The 21,185-nt window shown below is 42.1% G+C and overlaps 1 protein-coding gene across 1 annotated transcript in view; it reads left to right on the plus strand.

Annotated features, from left to right (window-relative positions):
- The window catches only part of LOC142760393 (uncharacterized), a 145,185-nt gene that overhangs the window by 44,265 nt on the left and 79,735 nt on the right, over nucleotides 1-21,185 (plus strand). Inside the window, exon 7 of the mRNA XM_075863578.1 lies at nucleotides 15,709-15,927. Within this exon, the coding sequence (XP_075719693.1) occupies nucleotides 15,709-15,927 (219 nt within the window). The remainder of the gene's footprint in view (nucleotides 1-15,708; nucleotides 15,928-21,185) is intronic.

Here is a 21,185-nt window from a genome sequence, read left to right on the forward strand (position 1 = left end):
GAACTAATTACGCAGGACGAATATAAATTTATGTTTAATGCTAAACCAACACTATCAACGTTCTACGCAGTACCTAAGATCCATAAAAATACCAGGCCTATCCCCGGTAGACCCATCGTATCGGGTAATGACAATTTAACTCAGGGAATTAGTATATACGTTGATGAGATTCTATCTCCTTTCGTCAGAGCCTTACCATCCTTCCTTAGAGACACCAAAGACACTCTCACCAGAATTCAAGAGATCAATGTCTCCACCACTACACTAATAGCCACGATAGATGTAGAATCACTCTACACTAATATAACACACGAGCTTGGTTTAAAAGCAGTTCAGCACTTTCTGAACACAAAAGGAACACAGTTTCACGCACATAATAACTTCACTATTTCTCTTCTCCAATTTCTTCTCACGCACAATTATTTTCTCTTTAATGGTAAATTTTACCACCAACTAAAAGGAACAGCCATGGGCACAGTCTGCGCACCCACATACGCCAACTTATTTCTGGGGTGGTGGGAAGACACAATAATTTTCAATGAAGACTTACTTTCCTACACGAGGCACATTTTATTTTGGGGCAGGTATATAGATGATATACTAGTTTTTTGGGATGGTGACAAGACACTTTTTCTTAATTTTATGGACATTATCAATAACAACACTATAGGAATGCACTTCACTCACCAAATACACACAAATCAAATTAATTTTTTGGACCTTCAGATCTCCTTGGACTCTGGTGGGAGTGTCCATACTGACATTTATCGTAAGGAAACAGCCACAAATAGCTTCCTTCACTGGGGGAGCTTTCATCCACCGGCCCTAAAAAAAGGGATACCAATAGGACAATACCTTAGGGCAAGGCGAAACTGCTCTGACGAACCAACTTTTCAAAAAGAATGTGATACCCTCTTTCAAAAATGTATGGCTCGAGGATACCCCAAAAAGACCTTACATAGGGCATACGCTAGAGCTAGAGCAGTCTCGAGAGACGAACTCCTATTTGGAAATAAACATCTAGTCAAAAACAAAGACCAACATCCCTCTTTGATCAGATGCATTGGAAACTTTGATGCATGCTCACCTCTTGTATCGAATATATTGCGAAATCACTGGCCCATTCTGCAGGCAGATCCCGACCTATCTGAGGTAATCTCTAATAGCCCAAGTATAACGTATCGACGTGGCAAGAACCTCCGAGAATATCTTACGCACAGCCACTATACAACAATATCTACTCCTCGTCAAACATGGCTTCCATCACCTGCCACAGGATCATACCCCTGTGGCAAATGTTCCTTCTGCCCCTACATGTTAAAAAACAAAATTTTCAAAAACCCAGTAGACGATAAACAATATACTATAAGGCAATTTATAAACTGCCAGAGTAGCGGTGTTATATATGCCGCCATTTGTCCATGTCCAAAACTCTACATCGGCAAGACCGTCCAACAACTAAGAAGAAGGATCTCAAAGCACATCAGTACAATAAACACACAAGAAGATACACCCCTCTCGAGGCACATTAGATACTTCCATCAAGGAAATAGTAACACTCTCAAATTCTGGGGTATTGCACAAGTAAAACTGGGTCCAAGATCTGGAAACCTAGACAAAAAATTCTTACAAGAAGAGGCACGCTGGATACACAGACTTAATTCTCTCAGTCCCAATGGTCTCAATGAGGGTTTCACATTTGCTGCTTTCCTGTAGCTTATCCATAACCTATTCAGAATTTTCTCCATAGCTTTCCCCTATCAATTTCTCCATACATCCACTTACCTATACTACCACAGTCACTAGTACCAATTCCACACACATTTACCCTAACTATTACCTATTAACTAAAAGGATGCTATACAGGACTTCTAAAAAAACACAAAAAACATACAATTATCAATATATATCAGCATACTCAACAAGCAGTTTTGACAACAGACTCACAACGCACCGCCGTTGTACAATTTAAAATAGGACATCTTTCCTCTCCCTCTATACATGTCATCACCACGGACACCGATGCCAACACTTCAACTACCACTACTGTTTGTGGATGTATATATACATCTAAACAGTTACTCAAACAGTGCAACTATATTAGGATGAGAAACTATGACATAGTAGTCAATACCTCACACGCCGGCACATACGGCGCATATTCTGGCTCTCTTTAGAAAATACACCTGCCACATAGTAATTCAATCATATGTGGGTAAATATAGATGTGACTTACAGTAACAACATCACAGCAGGCAAATCTAAATTTAGATGACAATATGTAATGCGACTGTACATACAGCGCATCTATCTGCTGCGGTATTCTCTGATGACAGCAGTGGTCTCAATAAAGGCCATATCTCACTGTCATCCCAACAAATATATATACATCTAGATGTAACTACTTCTAAATCTAGGATCTACAGTGAATGCCAGTAAACGTAGACACAGCTGATAGGATGCAGTGCATCTAAACACAGAGCACATTTACTCCTTTTTTCTCTCTCGTCTATTACGGCATCTTTAGTGATAATAGTGGTTCCCCTTAACATCATAATTCTATGTCCGGATCTAACTAAGGCACGCAAGCGTCGCTACTTAGAGTCTGATCTAAACAATGACATCTCTGTCTGTATCACAGACATATATATATCCATGGAACCAATGACCTATTTTATCAGACAATTCCATTGCTTGATAAAAAACTAAGATTTCGCCGGCAACATAGAATGCACCTGCATATACAATGTATCGTATCAGTTTTGGGCATCACCACCAGGTCCCCTGTGAATAACGATCTCCAGAAAGCCATAATTTCTATTACCTGATTCTATTACCTGATTCAACTGTAGTGCGCATGCACTAAGTATTCCACATGTCCGGAACAACGGCCTCTACATATGATAGGCCGATCTCTGTGCCAGTCAAACACAGAGTAGGCTCGTCCCGGTTCACAATCTCTATTGGTTGTTTCAGGGTGATGACACACCATGAAAGAGGTGTCTTCTCACTATATAAGGAAGAGGAAATCAAACGCGCGAGTAATAGCCCTGAAATTATCCCCTGAAGACGCTGCTGAAGCAGTGAAACATGTCGGGGGGGCTAGCGTTTCTTTTTTAAAATCATTGCTGGTCTAACAAATAAACTCTATCACTGTGTCATACTAGAGGCTGCCCGAGCAGTCTGCAGCTGCCGTCCATGCCTGACACACTGAGATCCTAACATACATCAGATCTCCAACGTTAGATTAACCAGCTCTGAGGAAAAATTTTAATTGACACAAACTATTGTACAACCATTTACCTTATGCACTGCAACTTGTTTCCAATTTGTTTCTAATTTAAACATTAAAAGTTATATTTTAATTAATTCTATAGCAGTTGGGAAACTTGGGACTTTCTTGTGCCTTGCACATTTATTTGTTCGTTCATTAAAATTATCCCTGCCAGCTGCTAGGGTCTCTACCAATTTTTCTAATCAATGTTGGGTTAATTACCCTTTATCCTTGACCCCACTATACCTGTACCATTCTAATCAAACAATCTTCAGGGAAACTCTAGGGAAATTTCAGAAACCTCATAGGGGCATGGCGAGTTTTCTCTCCAAGAAACTCAATCCAGACGATCTATCATCTGAGGCAGCACTGGTATTTTCCACAGATAACATACCGTTGCACAAGTGCGACGTACAAACAGCATTTAGGGATATACAAAAAACTTACAAACAATATGTCCGCTCATGCTGGGAAATCACCAGTCTAGAAACTTACATACAGCAGAAAATTGTTTATAGAGGGCTACGCATAAACATTACCCCTAACTCATACCGCAACGACAGTACTTTCACTCAGGGTTGGGAACAGCTACTGACTGAAAGTTCCCTACGCATGTTACACTACCTGCTTGACTTTGAAAAAAGAGATTTTGGCAAAATCAGTGCACAATTAGAAAAAGAAATCAGTGATATACAAACATTCAACACTGAGCCAGATTTTGCGGACTGCGAAACCAGACTACAAAAAAACATAGAACATCTTCAAAAAGAAATCAAGGAAAGAAAACACCGCAAATACATAAGGGACCGTAGAGACTTCGATACTGGCCAAGCATACACCTATCGCACTCGCAATCCTCCTCCTCAGAACCGTACCTATAGACCTGAAGATTTCTCTGAATCAGACATCTCTGGTCCTGATGAACCAAAACAACCCTCAGCCGATAATAGATTAGGAGCTAAACGCAAAATCAAAACTAATAAATACAATCCTTCCAAGAGAACATACACAATTCCAAACAAAAGCAACACAACATGCTCTGGCCAAGGTGGACAACAAACGATCACCTCTATGCCCTTCTCAGTGTCCTCCTATACACGCTCTGCATCTACATCCAAAACAACAAACATGCCATCAACATCAAATATACCAACAACTCCATTCCCAACAGCGACCAATGTGGAAGCCATAGGGAGAAGCACTATCGCAGCAACGAATACGGGCTCATTTCTAACAGGCCCCCCAAATGCGTTTCCTTTTTTAGGAATAAATCAAAATCCATGGAACCAAACAAAATAACCAAAGAAGGCAACCAAACTCCTGATGACTTACAAATCTGCAATCTATCATCTGTCCAGTTAAGTCCACACCAAAAAACACTTCTAAGTAAGGGATTATCTTATACCCCCACCTTTGCATTCGATGAGTTTACTTGGACAAAAGATATCCATCTCTTTGCAAGAAAATTAGCTTTACACAAACATTTTAAAACTAACACCAATACTCACCAACTTGACTATACTGAGCTGAGAACTTTGCAGGCTCTGGAAGATCTAGAAAAAGAAAATGAATATAGAGTTAATACAGCCACAGGTCCCTTCTCATCATTAAGACCAAAATCACACATGACTCCTCCCTTCACGCAGTTTGCACATATTGATATTTTTGTTAGGCTGGTTAGTGCAGAACTCAAAAAACTTAAAATACACAACCATGGAACTAAGAACAATCTAAATCAAAAGGAACAGATCGCCTTAGAAACATTATGCAAAAACAACGAAATCGTACTAAAATCATCTGATAAAGGCGGTAATATTGTCATCCAAAATAGAGACGATTACACATCCATGGTGTACAGACTACTAAACGATACAGCAACTTACACAATCTTAGAGAGGAATCCCACTGAACCCTTTCTTTTGGAACTGGATCTCCTCCTCAATGAGGCAAAGACCAAAGAACTAATTACGCAGGACGAATATAAATTTATGTTTAATGCTAAACCAACACTATCAACGTTCTACGCAGTACCTAAGATCCATAAAAATACCAGGCCTATCCCCGGTAGACCCATCGTATCGGGTAATGACAATTTAACTCAGGGAATTAGTATATACGTTGATGAGATTCTATCTCCTTTCGTCAGAGCCTTACCATCCTTCCTTAGAGACACCAAAGACACTCTCACCAGAATTCAAGAGATCAATGTCTCCACCACTACACTAATAGCCACGATAGATGTAGAATCACTCTACACTAATATAACACACGAGCTTGGTTTAAAAGCAGTTCAGCACTTTCTGAACACAAAAGGAACACAGTTTCACGCACATAATAACTTCACTATTTCTCTTCTCCAATTTCTTCTCACGCACAATTATTTTCTCTTTAATGGTAAATTTTACCACCAACTAAAAGGAACAGCCATGGGCACAGTCTGCGCACCCACATACGCCAACTTATTTCTGGGGTGGTGGGAAGACACAATAATTTTCAATGAAGACTTACTTTCCTACACGAGGCACATTTTATTTTGGGGCAGGTATATAGATGATATACTAGTTTTTTGGGATGGTGACAAGACACTTTTTCTTAATTTTATGGACATTATCAATAACAACACTATAGGAATGCACTTCACTCACCAAGTACACACAAATCAAATTAATTTTTTGGACCTTCAGATCTCCTTGGACTCTGGTGGGAGTGTCCATACTGACATTTATCGTAAGGAAACAGCCACAAATAGCTTCCTTCACTGGGGGAGCTTTCATCCACCGGCCCTAAAAAAAGGGATACCAATAGGACAATACCTTAGGGCAAGGCGAAACTGCTCTGACGAACCAACTTTTCAAAAAGAATGTGATACCCTCTTTCAAAAATGTATGGCTCGAGGATACCCCAAAAAGACCTTACATAGGGCATACGCTAGAGCTAGAGCAGTCTCGAGAGACGAACTCCTATTTGGAAATAAACATCTAGTCAAAAACAAAGACCAACATCCCTCTTTGATCAGATGCATTGGAAACTTTGATGCATGCTCACCTCTTGTATCGAATATATTGCGAAATCACTGGCCCATTCTGCAGGCAGATCCCGACCTATCTGAGGTAATCTCTAATAGCCCAAGTATAACGTATCGACGTGGCAAGAACCTCCGAGAATATCTTACGCACAGCCACTATACAACAATATCTACTCCTCGTCAAACATGGCTTCCATCACCTGCCACAGGATCATACCCCTGTGGCAAATGTTCCTTCTGCCCCTACATGTTAAAAAACAAAATTTTCAAAAACCCAGTAGACGATAAACAATATACTATAAGGCAATTTATAAACTGCCAGAGTAGCGGTGTTATATATGCCGCCATTTGTCCATGTCCAAAACTCTACATCGGCAAGACCGTCCAACAACTAAGAAGAAGGATCTCAAAGCACATCAGTACAATAAACACACAAGAAGATACACCCCTCTCGAGGCACATTAGATACTTCCATCAAGGAAATAGTAACACTCTCAAATTCTGGGGTATTGCACAAGTAAAACTGGGTCCAAGATCTGGAAACCTAGACAAAAAATTCTTACAAGAAGAGGCACGCTGGATACACAGACTTAATTCTCTCAGTCCCAATGGTCTCAATGAGGGTTTCACATTTGCTGCTTTCCTGTAGCTTATCCATAACCTATTCAGAATTTTCTCCATAGCTTTCCCCTATCAATTTCTCCATACATCCACTTACCTATACTACCACAGTCACTAGTACCAATTCCACACACATTTACCCTAACTATTACCTATTAACTAAAAGGATGCTATACAGGACTTCTAAAAAAACACAAAAAACATACAATTATCAATATATATCAGCATACTCAACAAGCAGTTTTGACAACAGACTCACAACGCACCGCCGTTGTACAATTTAAAATAGGACATCTTTCCTCTCCCTCTATACATGTCATCACCACGGACACCGATGCCAACACTTCAACTACCACTACTGTTTGTGGATGTATATATACATCTAAACAGTTACTCAAACAGTGCAACTATATTAGGATGAGAAACTATGACATAGTAGTCAATACCTCACACGCCGGCACATACGGCGCATATTCTGGCTCTCTTTAGAAAATACACCTGCCACATAGTAATTCAATCATATGTGGGTAAATATAGATGTGACTTACAGTAACAACATCACAGCAGGCAAATCTAAATTTAGATGACAATATGTAATGCGACTGTACATACAGCGCATCTATCTGCTGCGGTATTCTCTGATGACAGCAGTGGTCTCAATAAAGGCCATATCTCACTGTCATCCCAACAAATATATATACATCTAGATGTAACTACTTCTAAATCTAGGATCTACAGTGAATGCCAGTAAACGTAGACACAGCTGATAGGATGCAGTGCATCTAAACACAGAGCACATTTACTCCTTTTTTCTCTCTCGTCTATTACGGCATCTTTAGTGATAATAGTGGTTCCCCTTAACATCATAATTCTATGTCCGGATCTAACTAAGGCACGCAAGCGTCGCTACTTAGAGTCTGATCTAAACAATGACATCTCTGTCTGTATCACAGACATATATATATCCATGGAACCAATGACCTATTTTATCAGACAATTCCATTGCTTGATAAAAAACTAAGATTTCGCCGGCAACATAGAATGCACCTGCATATACAATGTATCGTATCAGTTTTGGGCATCACCACCAGGTCCCCTGTGAATAACGATCTCCAGAAAGCCATAATTTCTATTACCTGATTCTATTACCTGATTCAACTGTAGTGCGCATGCACTAAGTATTCCACATGTCCGGAACAACGGCCTCTACATATGATAGGCCGATCTCTGTGCCAGTCAAACACAGAGTAGGCTCGTCCCGGTTCACAATCTCTATTGGTTGTTTCAGGGTGATGACACACCATGAAAGAGGTGTCTCCTCACTATATAAGGAAGAGGAAATCAAACGCGCGAGTAATAGCCCTGAAATTATCCCCTGAAGACGCTGCTGAAGCAGTGAAACATGTCGGGGGGGCTAGCGTTTCTTTTTTAAAATCATTGCTGGTCTAACAAATAAACTCTATCACTGTGTCATACTAGAGGCTGCCCGAGCAGTCTGCAGCTGCCGTCCATGCCTGACACACTGAGATCCTAACATACATCAGATCTCCAACGTTAGATTAACCAGCTCTGAGGAAAAATTTTAATTGACACAAACTATTGTACAACCATTTACCTTATGCACTGCAACTTGTTTCCAATTTGTTTCTAATTTAAACATTAAAAGTTATATTTTAATTAATTCTATAGCAGTTGGGAAACTTGGGACTTTCTTGTGCCTTGCACATTTATTTGTTCGTTCATTAAAATTATCCCTGCCAGCTGCTAGGGTCTCTACCAATTTTTCTATGTCCAGTATAAGCACTCAATAGTTGGTCGGGGCTCCTTTTGCATGAATTTCTGCATCAATTGAAGAAATTGAGAACCAAGAGTCACAGGGCTACATATATTGTCAAAAGTTAATTTTATTAGAAATAAATATATAAACATATAACATACGTAATAAAAACAAGCGAGGTTTCTAAAAAGAAGAAAGTTATATATGGACCACTCCAAAACTGCTATGGAATCGCAGGAATGGTGCCAATGCACCACCAGATTAAAGGGTATGGTGTGCACATACACCTAAACACAGGGACATAGCTGCGGTAAACTAAGGTGACAAATACAAGATCATGAAATCAGCAAGAAAAATAGTAATAGTGCATAATCCATATCAACTGCTGTCCAATATGTAACATGACCATAATCTCATGTACCGCATATGTTAAGCATCTAAATAGGCATATTCCAGAAGGAATATGGCCTGAATGTACCCAAAGGTGAAAGACACTTCCAATCTGGACTCAACCAGAAGAAGTTAAGTGTCTCAGATCTTACCCATTAGTGTAGTGAGCCTGCGATCCACGTGGTCCATGTGACAGAGAAATAACACCCCAACGCGCGTTTCGCTGTTCTAGCTTCCTCAGGGGGTATCAATGCGGCGTGGCATGGAGGCGATCAGCATGTGGCACTGCTGAGGTGGTATTAATGCAGCGTGGCATGGAGGCAATCAGCCTGTGGCACTGCTGAGGTGGTATTAATGCAGCGTGGCATGGAGGCGATCAGCCTGTGGCACTGCTGAGGTGTTATCAATGCGGCGTGGCATGGAGGCGATCAGACTGTGGCACTGCTGAGGTGTTATCAATGCGGCGTGGCATGGAGGCGATCAGCCTGTGGCACTGCTGAGGTGTTATCAATGCGGCGTGGCATGGAGGTGATCAGCCGGTGGCACTGCTGAGGTGTTATCAATGCGGCGTGGCATGGGGGCGATCAGCCTGTGGCACTGCTGAGCTGTTATGGAAGCCCAGGTTGCTTTGATAGTGATCTTCAGCTCGTCGGCATTGTTGTGTCTGGTGTCTCATCTTCCGCTTGACAATACACGGTAGGTTCTCTATTGGGTTTAGGCCAGGCCAGTTTGCTGGGCAATCAGGCACAGAGATACTGCGGTTATAACACCAGGTATTGGTACTTTTGGCAGTGTGGGCAGGTGCCAAGTCCTGCTGGAAAATGAAATCCGCATCTCCATAAAGCTTGTCAGCAGAGGGAAGCATGAAGTGCTGGGAAATGTCCTGGTAGACGCTGCGCTGACTCTGGACTTGATATAACACAGTGGCCCAACACCAGCAGATGACGTGGCCCCCAAACCATCACTGACTGTGGAAACTTCACACTGGACCACAAGACACTTGGACTGACGCCTCTCCCCTCTTCCTCCTGACTCTGGGACCGAGATCTCCAAATGAAATGCAAAATTTACTTTCATCTGAAAACAGGACTTTGGACACTGAGCAGCAGTGTTGGTCCAGTGTGTTATATCAATTCAGCGCAGCGTCTACCAGGACATTTTCGAGCGCTACATATTAAATTTCTCCCCCAACACAATGTAGAAAAACAAAAAGAGCGTAACTGGTATTGCTGCGTCCGAATTATTACAATATAACGTTATTTAACCCTTGCAGTGAATGACCTAAGGAAAACAAATTACACCGACAATCGCTGTTTTTTTGGGTCACTTCATCTCCCACAAAAAATGAAGTAAAAAGTGATCATAAAGTCTCATACCTTTTTTTTAAAATGGAACCAATAGAAAAAAAATAATAATCTGGCTCTTATAATATGGCGACAAAACAAATTTTATTTTTAGCAATCCTTATTTTCCTTGTAAAAGTAGTAAAACAAAAAAAAATTATTTTGGTATCACCGTAATTGTATTGACCCGCAGAATAAGGTTAAACTGACGTTTTTACTGCACAGTAAATGCCATAAAACAAAAAAACCCAAATATGGGATCACTTTTTCCCAGTACATTATATGGCACAAAAAATAGTGCCCTGAGAATCTACAACTCGTTCCGCAGAAAACAAGCCTATATACAGCTATATCGACGGAAAAATAAAAGTTATGGTTTTTGTAATGTGGGGATGAAAAAATGAAATTGAAAAATTGCTATGGCGGGAAGGAGTTAAAAGTAAAGATCATGCGCTGTCCTATTATTTACTAATACAGTAGGATTCCTTTTAGGCTGGGGTCACACAGTTTTTTTGCAGGAGGAAAATCTGCCTCAAAATTCCGTTTGGAGTTTTGAAGCAGATTTTCCTCTGCCTGTACGCCGATTTTCGTGGTGTTTTTCGCCCGCGGCCATTGAGCACTGTGGGCATAAAATGCTGCAAAATACGCTTTCTCTGCCTCCCATTGATGTCCATGGGAGGTCAGAGGTGTAAACGCACGAAGATAGGGCCTGTCCCTCAAACCCACGAGCCAGTTTTTCCACTTGCGGGAAAAAAAAAGCATTCGCCTCCCATTTAAGTCAATGGGAGGCTTTTTTGGCGTGTTTTGCGGCACAGTTTCCGGGTCAAATAACTCAGTGTGAACTCCCCCTTAATCTGTAATCCAATAGTCCAGAAATTGGCATAATACGTAATCTGAAATCTCACAAGGGCGGGGGCTGAAAACTGGTGAACCAATTACTACATAAAAAATTTGTGATAGTCCCTTGTAACTTTTTTTTGTTCCCTTAGGGACCAATTGCACCGCAGTTCACGTATTACGTCATGTTGTTGTGAAGCCCTAGCCTAAGTGATAACGTTTTATCTTCGGTCGTCTTCCTGCAGAATTTCTGAGTTTAGTTTTTAATTTCTACAGTATACTTTGCTGTTCTCATCCAATAATCGATAATCTGAGACCTCCGGTCGTAACAATGTTGGATTAAAATAATGTAACGGTGTATATACTAGTCATGTATTTATCTTAATATGGGAAAATTCCTTTAATAGGGCATCTAATAATCCAGAAATTCTGATAATCTGGCACTTGTTTACAGTATAGAAATAAACATTTCAGACTCTTAAAAAAAAATAAAAAATACTGCAAGATAAAATTTGCATAAACTGCGAGTTTTTTGTGGCCAAGTTAATGGCATTGTCTCTCCAAAATCGGCACTGATGGCGTGTACGTTCACTCCCGGACAGCGCCGTAGACAAACTTGTGACGTCTGCGCCACCATCAGGACGTTGTCTGGGGCGCTGCACAGGGGAGAAGAACTTCATGAACCGGAGATGTGATTATCTGCAGACAGGACATGGCACCCGGAGACTTGGCAGCTCTTTTGGCAGTCCTGGAGGTCTCCCCTTTTTCCGGCACATTCTGGGATGATGATACATAAGGTGCTGGGATTCTGTGTTATATTTCGGAATTGTCAGTTGTTTGAAAAGAAGAATGATTAATAAAGTTGTTAAAAACCAGTAAGAACAAAAAGTAAATGAGCACCAGAGCGACCAATCGGAGTCCACGTCTCATGTTCCCAGTGCAGGTTACAGAATTAAAGCTGAGCTGTGATTGGTTGCTATGGACACAACTATTTCTGTTAGACTGCTGTCATGGAGGAGAGGCAGGGACTGCTCATATTCCCCATTATATACAGAGACATCTTTATACTTGTCTGTGTAGTGAATGGTGGACACTATGGAGCTACAGATGATCACAGAGAAACATCTGGAAATGAATGGAACCAATACTGTGATCCCAGTCCCTATAACTGTCTCCTCGGGGGACTTGTCCCTGTCTGGTGCCGGCAGCCATTTTTATATAGACCGTTATGGCTTTAGTTATATATCTTATATCAGGTGAATTTATGTCATATTATGGGAGGAGCTGAGAAGACGCAGCTCCGATTGAGAAATCCAAGACGCCCCCGACACAATGACACGTCCAGACTTCTCTAGTGGATACATATTTATATGGGAAATAATATAATGTCCCCGCACTTCATCCAGCGAATAGCAGCGTGTCCATAAATGACTGAAGTATTATATAGTAGTATTATTTATAATGTACTGTCCTATATACCGGCCATATATCCACCACCAGTCCATCCATTATCAGTCCAACCACCCATCATCCATATATCATCCATCATCCACCCATCATCCACACATCATCCCCCCTCCCTTGTACATACAATCCAGTGCTATGTTATTTATGGCTTCTGTATTATTGGGATATATGAGGGATTGTCGGGGATATATCTGTGTTATAATAAGTATATATAACCCCACAATTACATTGTATAGAAATAATGTCATTGTCTCCTCATCTACAAGGTTTCGGGAGCCGAGGTGAAGAACATTTCTTCTATATAGAATTGGATTGGCTGCTCGGCCTGGTCCTGTCCCTTTAAATAATATTTGCTGCTGCTTAAGATGTCACGGAATGTTGTGAATGTTGGCTCCGCCCCCGCACATTATGACATCACTCAGATTATATAAGGAGCTGCTGAGCCGACACTCCATTGAGGGTTGTAGTTGGTGTAAAGTAAGTCCGCTCTGTGTTCAGCTCCTGTTGAGTATTTTATTTTCTTCTACTGTTTCTCTTTCTCTCCTCTATTCTTCCTATATCTCCTCCATGTAATATTCCACTGTCTGCCATGGTAACGCACCGTCACACTGTGATCGCGTCATGAGGGTGCCGTTGGGCTGGCATTGGTTATACGTCCAAGACCAGAGTTATCTCTGATCTTGGCCATTGCATTGGGATGTTGGCTGTATATTACCATCACTGTGCCGTAATAGTAGAGACATTTGCAGGAATAACCGTCTAAATGTGAAATGCTATTACAATGCGGTAAAGGATTAAAATATGGCATTCTGCCTAATGTCATATGTAGGAAACCCCAGTAGCACAGGGGTCCAGTAGGTAAGGGGCCTACTGTCACCTAAAAAGCAGCTTCCTACTGTTAGATTACATGTAAGGGACGGTGCTGATGAGTTTCATGGCTCAGAGTTACTGGTGGATTGTTAGAGAGACATAAGGGGGTGTGTATAAGGGGCACGTTATTGCACAGCGGCCTCCTGCAGCCCGTGCCTGTCACTATGAAGCCCCTCTGACATGGTATTAGTTACAATGACCCCCATGCATCATTTACTCTGAGCATTCAATGGGAATCCATGTTATATGAGATAGTACACGTGCCGGGTCAGTACACAGGACACAACCATAGGCAAACTTATTAAGACTACTATTAGAATAAGGAATATTATTGGGGTTGGGTTACACTCTTGTGCTGGACATTATAGCACATGACACCATTATAAGGCCATGTTCAGACGTGGCAGAGTTTTTCCGCTGCAAATGTTGGTGAAGATTTGGGGCAATCATGCAACGAATCTGCACCAACATTTGCATATTTGACAGGTAATTCAGACGTTGCAGATATCACAGCGGACTTGACACAGATTTCAGTTTTTGCATTGCAAAGGCTAAAATCCGCAGTGAAATTCCGCTTCTTCTCCGCAATGTAATGAGCATGCTGCGGAGGGAAAATTCTGCACTGCAGGCTAATTTCCGCACCGTTATTTTCTGCAACGTCTGAACTAAATTTCCTAAAAATTTATAGAAAGAAATGTAAAAAACGGCTGCTGCAGAATTCCACTGCGGACTGTCCACAGCGGAATTCAACAGCAATTCAGCCACGTGTGAATGTGCCCTAACATGGAGCTACTGTATCTGGATTATTATACTGTCATGGGTAACACAATATGAGTGTGAATATTTCTATGTACATCCATGTATCAGGTACAAGATGGGCATGGATGACTGGGTACTGAGGGTTCTGGTACAGGTTGGGTATTGGTAATGTGATGGTTGGTCAATTTGCTTATATTCTCTGTATTAAATGACATTATGAATTATCAAGCATGCCAAATTACGAAGATATTTATTCTCCACTTTTCCTCTACATAGTTCTGCTTGAGTCTGCAAAAATATGTTATTATTGTGTATTATTCTTATATCCTTCAAAATGTTCAGATGGCTGTCTGGCTGAACGCCTGGACATAAAGTGCAACTATTTCTCTTTATCTTATGTACTCCCTCTATGGGAAAGAGCAGCTAACACCACTCTATTGTATGCTTGCCTCCAGATGCAATTCTGATGTCAGCATTTTAATGAAGAATTATAATAATGCATTTGAAATATTCTCATAGTATGCTATTGGCTGAATAAGAGTTAGGGTACGTTCACACGGCTTATTTTCAGAAGTTTTTTGGGCTGTAAATGCCCCGAAAAATGGCTAAAGATACAATTTAAAATATCTGGCCATTGATTTCAATGGGAAAAACTGTGTTTCGTTCCCACGGGGCGGTTTTTACGCGCCGTTTCTAAAAATGACACGTAAAAAAATGCCTCGTAAAAAAGAAGTACATGTCACTTCTTGAGCCTTATTTGGAGCCGTTTTTTATTGACTCAATAGAAAAACAGCTCCAAAAATGTCCTTAAAAAAATACATCAAAAAACGCATGATGCATAAAAAACTGCTGAAAATCAGAGGCTATTTTCCCTTGATAACAGCTCCATATTTTACAGCCCTTTTTGATTTGCCGTGTGAACATACCCTTATTGTTACATTGCCTCTGATTGGTTAACCTCAAGCCTACACCCCTTTTGAATGATATTATAATTGAGTTTGGCAATAAACCTCAGAGGAGTATTTTGAGCATATCAGCAGCGTCTGTGTGATTTATTCTTCTTCACTCATATCGAAATGAAATCTCCTGATTAGGATGCTGGATGAAGTGCCTGGCGTGAGTGTCTGTTGGAACTCTCGTCTAAATTTCAGTCTAATATATTTTGAGCCATTGACTTCCACAACAGTAACAATGAATAGGTGTTGTACATTTTGAGGTGCAGGGTGGGGATGGTTCTAGTATAAAATATTGGCAAAAAAAGGTCACAGTAGTTATTAATGATCCTTAATAATAAGTCTATAGAATATGTCCTAGATTCTCACTATCTTTTTTTATTCTCTAATAGGATGGAGAAGGATCAGGAGATGAAGATTGTGAAGGAGGACGAGGAGATAAAGACTGAGGAGGAGAAGATAAAAATTGAAGAGGAGAATGAGGAGGAGACAAAGATTGAAGAGGAGAAGAGTGAGGAGGAGACAAGGATTGAGGAGGAGGAGAATGCAGAGTTGGGAAATAATGAGGAAAAGATAAAGAATAAGGATGAAGAAGAATACTGGGATGAGATGTATGTAATGTAGGATCCCTGGTGATGGGCAGAGTTATATAAATCAACATTTACATTCCAAATCACAAATAATATTTAAACTCAACGGATGATTTACCATCGTAATTCCCCAAAAACTACCTGAAAATGTTTTGGCCCCATGCACACGACCGTATTTTTGTCCACCCGTAAATACTGGCGTAAATATGGGTCCTTGGTCACACGTATTCGACCCGTATCGCACCAGTATTTACGGACCCGTGCCCGTAAATACGAGTCCGGTGTCACCCGTATTCCATCCGTATTTACGGGCACGTTTTCGCTGCAAAATTACACTGCAGTAATCGGCAGCCCCTTCTCTCTATCAGTGCAGGATAGAGAGAAGGGACAGCCCTTTCCGCAGAAAAAGTAAAAGAAATTCATACTTACCCGGCCATTGTCTTGGTGACGCGTCCCTCTCCTGAAATCCAGTCCGACCTCCCTGGATGATGCGGCAGTCCATGTGACCGCTGTAGCCTGTGATTGGCTGCAGCGGTCACATGGGCTGAAACGTCATCCCAGGAGGCCGGACTGGAGGAAGAAGCAGGGAGTTCTGGGTAAATATGCACGTCTTTTTTTTTTTTTACAGGTTGATCTATATTGTGATCGGAAGTCACTGTCCAGGGTGCTGAAACAGTTACTGCCGATCGTTTAACTCTTTCAGCACCCTGGACAGTGACTATTTACGGACGTCGCCTAGCAACGCTCCCGTAATTACGGGTGCACACACGTAGTCACCCGTAATTACGGGAGCCCCATAGACTTCTATGGGCCTGCCCGTACCGTAATTACGGCCTGAAATAGGACATGCTCTATATTTTTCAACGGCACGGGCACCTTCCCGTAAGCATACGGGGAGGTACCCGTGGCCAATAGAAGTCCATGGGCCCGTAAAAACGTGCCGTAATTATGGCCCGTAATTACGGGCGTTTTTACGTTAGTGTGCATGGGGCCTAAGGATGAAGAAGAATACCGGGATGAGATGTATGTAATGTAGGATCCCTGGTGATGGGCAGAGTTGTATAAAACAACATTTACATTCCAAATCACAAATAATATTTAAACTCAACGGATGATTTACCATCGTAATTCCCCAAAAACTACCTGAAAATGTTTTTCATTTTTTATACCATACTATATAAGCCCAACCTACTTCAACCCCTTCCCGCCGCAGCCCTTTTTCAGATTTTAATTTTCGTTTTTTCCTCCCCACCTTCCAAAAGCCATAACGTCTTTATTTTTCCATCAATATAGTACTATGAGGGCTTGATTTTTGCGGGACAAGTTGTAGTTTTTCGTATCACCATTTATTTTGCCATATAATGTACTAGGAAATGGGAAAAAATTATATGTGGGGTAGAAAAAGAAAAAAAACAGCGATTCCTCCATGGTTTTTTGCGTGCCGTTTTTACGGAAATCACTGTGCAATTAAAACAACACGTTAACTTTATTCTGTGGGTCGATACGATTACGGCGATACCAAATATATATAGTTTTTTCTATATTTTACTACTTTTACAAGTAGAAACCGAAGTGTAAAAAAGAAAATTTATTTTCTGTCAGCAAATTCCGAGAGCCATAACTTTTTTATTTTTCCGTCGATTAAGTGGTATGAGGGCATATTTTTTGCGGGATAAGCTGTAGTTTTAATAATACCATTTATCACTTTTTATTTAATTTTTTGTGGGAGATTAGGTGACCAAAAAATAGAGATTCTGGCGTTTACAATTAGTTTTTTTTACGGCGTTCACTGTGCGGGTTAAATAATGATATATTGTAATAGTTCAGACTTTTACGGACGCGGCAATACCAATTATGGTTATTTATTTATTTTTTTACTATGCTCTAGGGGGAAAATGGGAAAAGGGTGTTTTTTTGAACTTTTAAAACTTTTATTTTTGTTTACACAAAAAAAAACTTTTTTATTAGTCTCCCTAGCGGACTTCAACCAGTGATCGTTAGATCGCTTGCACGATATACTGCAATACTAATGTATTGCAGTATAACGTGATTGTGACAGGGCTTAATAGGTGTACAAAGATGGCGGACCTGGGGGCCTTCATTAAGCCCCCAGGCAGCCGTAGCAACCATCACCCCCCCACAATTGCGTTGCGGGGGGCGTGATGAGCTGTTAGAGGGGGTCGCCCCCCTCTTTCTAATTATTTAAATGCTGCGGTCTCTGTTGACCGCGGCATTTAACCAGTTAAACTAGCGGGATCACGCTCGAGCGCGATGGTGCTAGTTACCCTGAGCCCGCTCCATACTTCCCCTACCCGACTTTGGCGTATGGATACGTCAAATGTCGGGAAGCGGTTAATGGGTCAAAACCAGGACTATTAGCATGGCATGAGAAACCCCTTTTACCCTTTCAGGACTGAGCCATTGTTTGCTTTTTCATTTTAGTTTTTCACTCCCCGCCTTCCAAGAGCCATAACTTTTTTATTTTTCCGTCAATAGAGTGGTGTGAGGGCGTATTTATATTTTGTGGGAGGAGTTGTACTTTTTACTGACACTATTTAAAGTACCATATACTAGTCCTTCTCAATGAATTAGAATATCAAAAAGTTAATTTATTTCAGTAATTTAATTCAAAAAGTGAAACTCATATATTATATAGATTCATTACACACAGAGTGATCTATTTCCAGCATTTTATTTTTAATGTTGATGATTATGGCAACAGTTAATGAAAACCCAAAATTCAGTGGGTCAGAAAATTAGAATATTATATAAGTTCAATTTAAAAAATGATTTTTAATACCGAAATGTTGGCCTACTGAAAAGTATGTACAGGATATGCCCTCAATACTTGGTCGGGACTCCTTTTGCATGAATTTCTGCATCAATGCAGCGTGGCATGGAGGTGATCAGACTGTGGCACTGCTGAGGTGTTATCAATGCGGCGTGGCATGGAGGTGATCAGCCTGTGGCACTGCTGAGGTGTTATCAATGCGGCGTGACATGGAGGTGATCAGACTGTGGCACTGCTGAGGTGTTATCAATGCGGCATGGCATGGAGGTGATCAGCCTGTGGCACTGCTGAGCTGTTATCAATGCGGCGTGACATGGAGGTGATCAGACTGTGGGACTGCTGAGGTGTTATCAATGCGGCATGGCATGGAGGTGATCAGCCTGTGGCACTGCTGAGCTGTTATCAATGCAGCGTGGCATGGAGGTGATCAGACTGTGGCACTGCTGAGGTGTTATCAATGCAGGGTGGCATGGAGGTGATCAGCCTGTGGCACTGCTGAGGTGTTATCAATGCGGCGTGGCATGGAGGTGATCAGACTGTGGCACTGCTGAGGTGTTATCAATGCGGCGTGGCATGGAGGTGATCAGACTGTGGCACTGCTGAGGTGTTATCAATGCGGCGTGGCATGGAGGTGATCAGCCTGTGGCACTGCTGAGGTGTTATCAATGCGGCGTGACATGGAGGTGATCAGACTGTGGCACTGCTGAGGTGTTGTCAATGAGGCGTGGCATGGAGGTGATCAGCCTGTGGCACTGCTGAGCTGTTATCAATGCGGCGTGGCATGGAGGCGATCAGACTGTGGCACTGCTGAGGTGTTGTCAATGCGGCGTGGCATGGAGGCGATCAGCCTGTGGCACTGCTGAGGTGTTATCAATGCGGCGTGACATGGAGGTGATCAGACTGTGGCACTGCTGAGGTGTTATCAATGCGGCATGGCATGGAGGTGATCAGCCTGTGGCACTGCTGAGCTGTTATCAATGCGGCGTGACATGGAGGTGATCAGACTGTGGCACTGCTGAGGTGTTATCAATGCGGCATGGCATGGAGGTGATCAGCCTGTGGCTCTGCTGAGCTGTTATCAATGCAGCGTGGCATGGAGGTGATCAGACTGTGGCACTGCTGAGGTGTTATCAATGCAGGGTGGCATGGAGGTGATCAGCCTGTGGCACTGCTGAGGTGTTATCAATGCGGCGTGGCATGGAGGTGATCAGACTGTGGCACTGCTGAGGTGTTATCAATGCGGCGTGGCATGGAGGTGATCAGCCTGTGGCACTGCTGAGGTGTTATCATTGCGGCGTGACATGGAGGTGATCAGACTGTGGCACTGCTGAGGTGTTGTCAATGAGGCGTGGCATGGAGGTGATCAGCCTGTGGCACTGCTGAGCTGTTATCAATGCGGTGTGGCATGGAGGCGATCAGACTGTGGCACTGCTGAGGTGTTGTCAAAGCGGCGTGGCATGGAGGCGATCAGCCTGTGGCACTGCTGAGGTGTTATCAATGCGGCGTGGCATGGAGGTGATCAGACTGTGGCACTGCTGAGGTGTTGTCAATGCGGCGTGGCATGGAGGCGATCAGCCTGTGGCACTGCTGAGGTGTTATCAATGCGGCGTGGCATGGAGGTGATCAGCCTGTGGCACTGCTGAGGTGTTATCAATGCGGCATGGCATGGAGGTGATCAGACTGTGGCACTGCTGAGGTGTTATCAATGCGGCATGGCATGGAGGTGATCAGCCTGTGGCACTGCTGAGGTGTTATGGAAGCCCAGGTTGCTTTGATAGTGGCCCTCAGCTCGTCTGCATTGTTGGGTCTGGGGTCTCTCATCTTCCTCTTGACAATACCCGGTAGATTCTCTATGGGGTTTAGGTCAGGCCAGTTTGCCGGCCAATCAAGTGCAGTGATACTGTGGTTATAACACCAGGTATTGGTACTTTTGGCAGTGTGGGCAGGTGCCAAGTCCTGCTGGAAAATGAAATCAGCATCTCCATAAAGCTTGTCAGCAGAGGGAAGCATGAAGTGCTCGAAAATGTCCTGGTAGACGCTGCGCTGACTCTGGAATTGATATAACACTGTGGACCAACACTGCTGCCCAGTGGTCCAAAGTCCGGTCTTCAGATGAAAGTAAATTTTGCATTTCATTTGGAGATCACGGTCCCAGAGTCTGGAGGAAGAGTGGAGAGGCGTCAATCCAAGTTGCTTGCGGCCCAGTGTGAAGTTTCCATAGTCAGTGTGTCACGTTTTCCCATCAGGCAATCAAAGCCCAGGGAAAATATACCATATATAAAAGCTGCAATCTGATTGGTTGCTATGAGAAACTCCTCCTCCTTGTATCGACTGTTTCGTATATTATAACAGAGAACAATAGTATATTTTATATTCCTTTCAAGAACAATTATGTGTAATATTGGTATTTTTTTTTATTTCTTAAACAGTTGGAGGAAGAAAGTTGAGGAGACGGAGGTGTATTTCTGGTAATTATCTTATTGAATAA

This window comes from Rhinoderma darwinii, chromosome 4 (genome assembly GCF_050947455.1).
Source record: "Rhinoderma darwinii isolate aRhiDar2 chromosome 4, aRhiDar2.hap1, whole genome shotgun sequence".
In the NCBI taxonomy this organism is placed as follows: domain Eukaryota; kingdom Metazoa; phylum Chordata; class Amphibia; order Anura; family Rhinodermatidae; genus Rhinoderma; species Rhinoderma darwinii.